Source organism: Protopterus annectens, chromosome 7.part0 (assembly GCF_019279795.1).
Source record: "Protopterus annectens isolate FY-2018-M chromosome 7.part0, PAN1.0, whole genome shotgun sequence".
NCBI classification, from domain to species: Eukaryota; Metazoa; Chordata; order Ceratodontiformes; family Protopteridae; genus Protopterus; species Protopterus annectens.
In genome coordinates this window covers 434373623-434381460 of record NC_056739.1, presented here as the reverse complement: position 1 = coordinate 434381460, position 7838 = coordinate 434373623, and the positions used below count along the sequence as shown (strand labels likewise).

The 7838-nt window shown below is 41.7% G+C and overlaps 1 protein-coding gene across 2 annotated transcripts in view; it reads left to right on the top strand.

The window, feature by feature from the left end:
* Window positions 1–218: 218 nt before the first annotated feature.
* SAT2 (spermidine/spermine N1-acetyltransferase family member 2) overlaps window positions 219–7838 on the top strand; it is a 302999-nt gene continuing 295379 nt past the window's right edge. For both annotated transcript variants that reach the window (XM_044077015.1, XM_044077014.1), the window contains exon 1: window positions 219–348. In XM_044077015.1, the coding sequence (XP_043932950.1) occupies window positions 286–348 (63 nt within the window). In that variant the 5' untranslated portion in view covers window positions 219–285. The remainder of the gene's footprint in view (window positions 349–7838) is intronic.

The following is a 7838-nucleotide window of genomic DNA, read 5'->3' as shown; positions in this document are numbered from 1 at the left end:
TGCCATTGTTCCTTATGGAGAAATGTAACTTATGCAAAGTTTACATGTGACAGATTATAGACAATAAAGTGTTTTATTAAAATAAAGAAGTATAACTCAATCTGTTTAAATATGTTATAAGTTCTGCAGTGTAACTTTCCGTATTTTTACTTACTTTCACACTTTTTCAGAGATTACTTTCCCCCATAGAAAACTGTATTTTGGAATAGTCCTTGCTACTTTTATCACTTGAGTTGAGTTGAATCCTGAACTGAGAGGAGGAATTTAGTTTGCAGAGCCGGGAACATGGACTACATTATCAGGGATGCCAAACCGGAAGATTGTGTGGAGATTATGCGCCTTATTACGGTAAACGCAACATTTATTTTTAACAAAAAGCCGAGATCTGATCTATTAGGGAGCAGCCCCCCCCTCTTTTTTTGAAGCAATTGGGGGTGCAGGAAGTAAGTGATGCTGGTAAACTATGATTACTCGCATTTCTAAATGATAAAAATGCCCCATTCAAAATGTGTCTGCTGGCTCTATTAGGAATACAGCACTAGCTGCTGTGTTTTCATTCTGATTACAGTGTCACTGCTGTAATTTAACATTTTAATACAGTGAATTAAGCAACGTAAGCTTAATTTTAGGCTGCCTCCATAGATACCTATGATAAGAATGAAGTTATTGGTCTCTAAATGTTTTTCTAGTCCCCCCCCCTTTTTTTTTAATTGGGCTTTCTACTGTACTTTTACTTGTGTTGGATATAACCGTTAAAACTTGCATGTTAAGATGTGTTTCTGGAAGTGATTTTAATATTAATGCTGCGTTTATTTTAAAAAGTAAGGCGGTATGGCAAGTATTTTCAACACAGTGTTTGTTGTACAATTTTCTTCAAGGATATGAACAGCACTACAACGGTAAATTTGTCGCTAGCCTCAGGTAATCCACCCTGCCATGCAGTCGAAACATGATTCACAACGCGAGCAGCTTACAGACTTATTTGCTATAGACTTTTTTTCACCAGAAACGTTTATGTTTTATTAAAATTTAACTGCAGCAAAAAAAAAAAAAAAAAAACTTGCACTGCGTTTTCTTTCATGTATACAGCACCCTGTGTGTACCTCACCATCACCTAAAGTAGGGTTACCACATGTCCCGCTTTGCGAGACGGTCCCTGTTTGGGCAGTCGTATCCTCCAAAAGTATTGTAAAAATGACAAATGTCCAGAGATTTTAAGATTTTAGGACAAAATTATTTCCTTTATTTTATGCAATAGCAGCATAAAACAATTCTGTATCTGCAATACCTAAATGTTATAAGAAAAAATAAGTAACTAAAATACTATTTGTAATTCAGTTTGCAAAACTATCTTCCCTGCAAAGTAGTTGCTAGCTGGCAACATCCACCTCCTACTCACCCTGCTTTTGCTTTATTTAGTACAATTTTTTTCCCTGTATGGATAGATGGACACTTGGACATTAAATTCTTATTTGCACTGTTGTGCACATGAGATGTACTGTCACCATTGCTGACCACTGTGACTCTGAAAAGGGTCCTTGGTCCAGTCACTGTTAGCAAATAAGTATGTTTCTGTAAATATAAGTAGTATAAATGTGCAGACAGGACCCTACTACTCTGCTAGTTCCTTTGTGGTATATAGAAGACTGTGTTGTGGTAGTCTCCTTGTGTGTATATATTGTAAATTGGCCAACATATTTCCTTAAAAACTTAGTTTTGTTGTGGAAGTGTGAACCGGCATTGGACAGCCATGTGCTTTGATAGCAAATTTGAGGAGTTTTTCTGGGATGTCTGTTGGATTTGACCCTGAAAAGAGTGTTTCTTCCTGCAGGCAAAGTAAAAACGTTCCAGAAGTTCTTCCTGAGTTTTTCCTTGCAGCCACTTATCTGCCATGGAATTTCTTGGAATCTGTGGTACATGTTTTTTGTGATCTCAACTCAGGACTGGCAAGACCAGACAGGAGGAGAAGGCAACTACACACACCATAAAACCAGCCTCACATAATGCTACCACTCCACTGAATCAAACACATAAACACACAAAGACATACTCGGAGGCTCTGAGTAAAAATTTACCTAAACAGCAGAGGCCTCCAAAGCAGACACCCAAACAACTGCTACCTCAACACACCCCACAAGCAACACATAAACCACAAAAGCAGTGTGCAAAGCAGTCACAGCCCTTAAGGCCAAATACAACACCAAACATACTTGTCATAGGTGACTCCATAGTCAGACACACTGACGTCCCACTCACCAGGCTGAACAAGGAGAGGGTCACAGTAAGCTGCCTATCGGGCGCTAGAATCCGCCACATAACACAAGCACTCGGGTCACTCCACAGCAAGTACAAATATGACACAGTCATTGTCCATGCTGGTGTGAACGACCTGAGACGCACCTCCCTGGACTACATGAAAAGAGACATAGAAGAGCTCTCTGATTATGTAGCCCAGGCAGGTATGACCCTAACCCTTAGCAGTATCCTTCCTTCCTTCAAGAATGATGCCACAATATAGAGACAAGATGATCAGCTTTAACAATTGGCTTAATGTCTGGTGTCATTCAAAGGGGATCCAGTGTCTGTCTGCCTGGGATGACATGCTTGACAAGCCACGCTACTTCGCAAGGGACGGCTTGCACCTGTCACCCCTGGGATTCCGGATATTGGCTAAGGCTCTTGCCACCCCATAGTGCCTTTTTTAGGCAAGGCTCAAATTCTAAACCTACCACCCTAGAAAACAAAAATGGGAAGAAACTGAGGGTAATGCTGCTCAATGCCAGAAGTCTAAATCTCAAAATGCACTTTTCGAGGCCCTTCTTAGTATGGAGAACATCGATGTCTGTGCTGTAACTGAAACCTGGTTCAAGGCTCCTGAGAGCACCCGGCACTATTAGGTTTTACCTCATATCATGCGTTCCGCCCCAAAACCCGGACCACACCACAAAAGGAGGGTGTATCCATATTCATAAAGGATACCCACACCTCCAGGTTGGTGGCAACGCATGAAGCTTTGGAAACCATCCAGGTGCAACTAACCATAGGCAAAACTGCTCTACAAATTGTAGCATGCTACAGGCCACCCTCTCAAACTCAGGAACCCCACACAGCCTTCCTGAAGACACTGGAGGGTTTAAATGTATCTCCAAACACCATCATATTGGGTGACTTCAACTACCCGAATATAGACTGGGAACATTACTCAAGCCCTAACTTTCTAGCCCAACGGTTCCTGGAGTTCATAAATTCAAATGCCATGGAACAGCTAGTCACTGTTCCCACGAGAGGAGAAAATATACTAGATCTCATTGTCACAAACATGGGGACAAAATGCTCCACACGGAAGTATATCCCTCATTGGTGAGATCTGATCATAAACTAATCTCACTGGAAATCCACATCCCCCCACCCCAAACAAAAGACCATAGTGAAGAACTTCTCTAAAGCAAACTTCACACTACTCAAGACTGGTGTGGTATCCTTCAAGGCCCCTGAGCCAGAGGAAACCACAACCCAAGCTCGCGGAAGCCCTTACAAATGCCTTCTATGAACACCTCCAGGACTGCATGGATCAGGCAATCCCAAATAAAACCAAGACTCTTTCCACAAAGGGCAAGCGTCCAGTCTGGTGGACCCCAGCCATTAACAAACTTTACAATAAGAGGAGAAAGCTATTACATGATAGAACAAAATCCATAAAAGGGAAGTCACCCTGATCATTATTAGTAAAAAATACGAGCACTCATAAAATCAACTAAGGCCAATTTTGAGAGAAAAATTGCCATGGATTCAAAGGACAATCATAAGGCCTTTTCAGCTATGTTAGGAACCTGGGTGGAAACTCCCAGATATGCTCAGTATTAGTCCAAAATGGTACAAAAGTCACTGAACCCACAGACATTGCCAACATACTGGCAGGCGGGGTCAGTGCATACTTCACCCCTCTCCCCTAAAGGAGAGAGAACTATCCCAGCCGAGTGTAGCCTCCCGGACATCTCAAATGCGCAGGTGAAAGCTGCTCTCTCTAAAGATAAAAACACAGCATCAATGGGACGGATGGTGTCCCCGGCTGTGTGCTACACGAGCTAAATGAGGAATTAACCCCGCACATAAGGCAGCTGTTTAATCTCAGCCTTACCACAGGATCGTGCCCAAGGAGTGGCGTCGGCAACTGTGGTCCTACTCCACAAAGGCGCCTCTCGGACCCTGGTAATTACCGCCCATAAGCTTAACAAGTCTAGTCTGCAAAGCTATGGAGAGGATCATAATGGAGCTCATAAACAAAGATATAGGGGACTTGCAGACATTGGACCCGACCCAGTTTAGCTTTGTCAAGGGAAGATCATGCCTTTTGAACTTGGTCGACTTCTTCAAACAGTCACCAAGGCCATTGATGAGGAAAGGCAGTCCATACAGCCTACATTGACCTTGCAAAGGCTTTCGACACAATACCCCACTCGGGTATTGTAGAAAAACTTACCAGCTTAAATGTAAACCCATATGTCACAAGATGAGTTGCAAACTGGCTTAAGGACAGAACCCACAGGGTTAGAGTTGCTGGCGCTGTGTCAGACTCCAAGCCGGTCACAAGTGGTGTCCCTCAGGGCTCGGTCCTTGGCCCCTATTGTTTGGCATCTACTTCTCAGAAGTACAGGCCAACATGGGAGGACTTTGGCTGACAAAGTTTGCAGACGACTGCAAACTGGGCACCATAGTGGAAAGTGCATCGGACACGGATATCCTTCAGAAGGGACTCATGGAAACAGATAGTTGGTGCCAGAGCCATGGCCTGAAGTTAAACGCCAAAATGTATAGTCATACCCTTCGGGAAAAACAAGGTAACCCCAAGCTACCATATAGGTGGCAATCCACTAAGCACAGAAGAGGTTATCAGGGACCTGGGGACCCAGGTTGACAGTGGCCTTTCTTTTGACACTCACATTGCTAAAGTGGTTAGAAAGACCTTCTACATTGCCCACCTGATCATGAAGGGATTCACATCCAGATCTAGTGAGGTCATTGTTCCCCTGTACTCTTCACTTATCAGACCAATGATAGAGTACAATGCCCCATTTGGGATGTATCTCACCCGACATCTGCAGCAATTGGAGAGACCCCAAAAGTTCCTCACCAAAAGGATAAAGGGACTCCAAAATCTGTCATATGCTGCCAGATTGAAGAAACTCCAGCTCTATTCAGTCGCGTACCGTCTGCTCAGAGGTGACATGTGCCTGACATACAAGGCCATGTCCAACCCGGAATTAATGGACATGCTCCACCTCAAAAAATCCAAATCCACCAAAACCACTAGAGCAAGCGACTTAAACTTAGCACGGATATAAATAGGACGTGCTGGAGGGATAGATTTATCACTCGGAGACTCCCTATGCTGTGGAATAAAATCCCGGTCCATGTGAGGTAGAGCACCTCGCTGACTCTGTTCAAGAGAAATCTAGACCTGTGGATGGGAGAATCATCTCTGTGTCACTGCTGGACTGAGGCACAACAAACTAATGGGCACAGTATTTTTTCATATAAGGGGTGGCGTAAGCCACAAAAATCTGGGCTAGGCTTATAAATGCCTTAGGGCAGATAGCCTAGTATAAACCTATGAACCTATTCTTCAGCTGGCAAAACTTCACGAGAATAATTTAGTGATGTGTTGGGTCACTGTAGATGCTGCATCTTCAGCCTTTATCTTTTTAGACACCATTTTTTGAGGTTTATAAGAAGTTCTTTGGACAGTTATCTTGAAATCCAGGTCTTCCATTCTCCCCCCTGCACCTCCTCTTGTCTGTCACAACCGATGCTACAGACCTGGCTCTGGGAGCAGTCTCAAAAGGGATAAAAGAATAAGGTATGTGAAACAAGTCAGGAGCACACAAGTGTTGAGATACTGGCAGTTAAAACATTTTTTGAAAGTCCTAAATAATCAGTCCCGTAACAGAGTAAAACTGGGATTCCAACCACAGTAACCACCAATAACAGAAGAAAACAGGCTGGAAGGAAGCACTCGGGTTCACAATTTCTTCAAGGCTTAATGGCATAAGAAACAAAACACCAAAAATGCTGATAACACTCAAATACATTTTCACTCATAATATCAATAAAATATCTCAGTAGTGTGAAACTTACTGAACAACTAATATAATTAATAAAACTACTTATTTATACTTGTGTAAAAAGTATGCGTGTGTTAAAAGTGTAAGTAAATGATTTGTTTCCAAAGTAATTTATAGCTTGGCAGATCTGAGTTTTAGTAGAGGTGCTAGTGAAATGTTCTCATTTAACCCGGGGGCCCTGCTTGCATCTAGGGTAATCTGCCACAATAGTCCCCCCCCCCCCACATCCTGAATAGCAACCTCTAAAACGAAAAACTCAAACCTTGCCTTTGGGCAGTCCAACGAATATACAGAGCATTTTTAACATTACATTTCTTAACATCGTACATATGCTCATATATGCATCTTTGCAACTTTCTTTCAGTCTTGCCCACAAAAGGCTTCACAGGTCTTGCACACAACTAAGTATACTAGCCCACTAGAGTTACAATTACTAGAACTTTTACCATACACCCATTTATTCTTACTTTTTAAAAATACCCAATCGATGTTAGAAATAAAATTGCACAGTGTGCATGCTCCACATTCTTAGTGGTATGTGCAGACTTCAGTTTACTCCCACCCTCCATTTACTTGCACTTTTTAAACACACACATACTTTTTACACAAGTATAAATATGTACTTTTTTTAATTATATTAGTTCAATAAGTTTATATCAGCACACTGAGATTTTATTGATATTATATGGGTGATTGCATGAACAGCTTTTATATTTTCGGTTTTAGGGTGTAATTAGTATATTCTAACAATAGGTGGCAGCATTTGGAATTTTTAAAATGTCTTTAAATTGTACACTGTCATTTTATTGGTTATTTTTTGATTAGGGGAACTATTTAATGGGCCTTTGCTATGTAATTTATTATTCTGATGAAGTTCTTGTGAACGAAAACGTATTTGGAGTGCTATCAGCATTTTTGGTGTTTTGCTTATCTACTACTTGCGCCATTAAACCTTGAAGAAATTGTGAACCTGAATGCTTCCTTCCAGTCCCGTAATACAGTACAGTGCTGTCTTCTTCATGTACCTTACCAGGCACTTAGAGCATCCCCAGAGGTTTCTTGTTAAATACAAAGTGTAAGACGTATGTCTTGGATAGACTAAAGGGCCCTGTCCCTTTACTCTCTCATATCGTTTATTGAGAGGGGACTTGTGTCTGACCTACAAGGCATTATTTGATCTTAGCCCTAATGAAAATGTTACATATTTGCAAGAAAAATATGAAGGTTGTGTTTTCCATGGGTCTTAATTTGCTGGAGAGACAGATTCATTTCCCAAAGGCTGCCTTGTCTATAGAATACATTTTCCATCTTCATAAAGCAAAGCCTGTCCCTCACTCTCTCTCCAAAAAGAATTTGGATAAATTGATGGGGAACTGCAAATTCACTTCCAGGGTACTTCCCATGTCCGTTGTGGACAGACGCAGATTGTAAAATGACTCAAAGCTCCAATACCTGAAGATGCAGTACCCCGATACTAAATCCCGTATCTAGAAAAATTGAAGCTATTGTAATAGCCTGGGTGTTATTGGGTAGGCTTATAAAGGCCGTTATACCATGGCTTATAAAGGCTGTTGTACCATTGGCCTAGTAATCACTGATGAGCCTGTAAATCATCTGCTTTCCAGGACCCCTGCATGATTACGCAGGTGACACCACGGTAGTTAGTACATAATTTCTGGTATCTCCCAGTTTATCTACCTAAACAGATTCATGAAT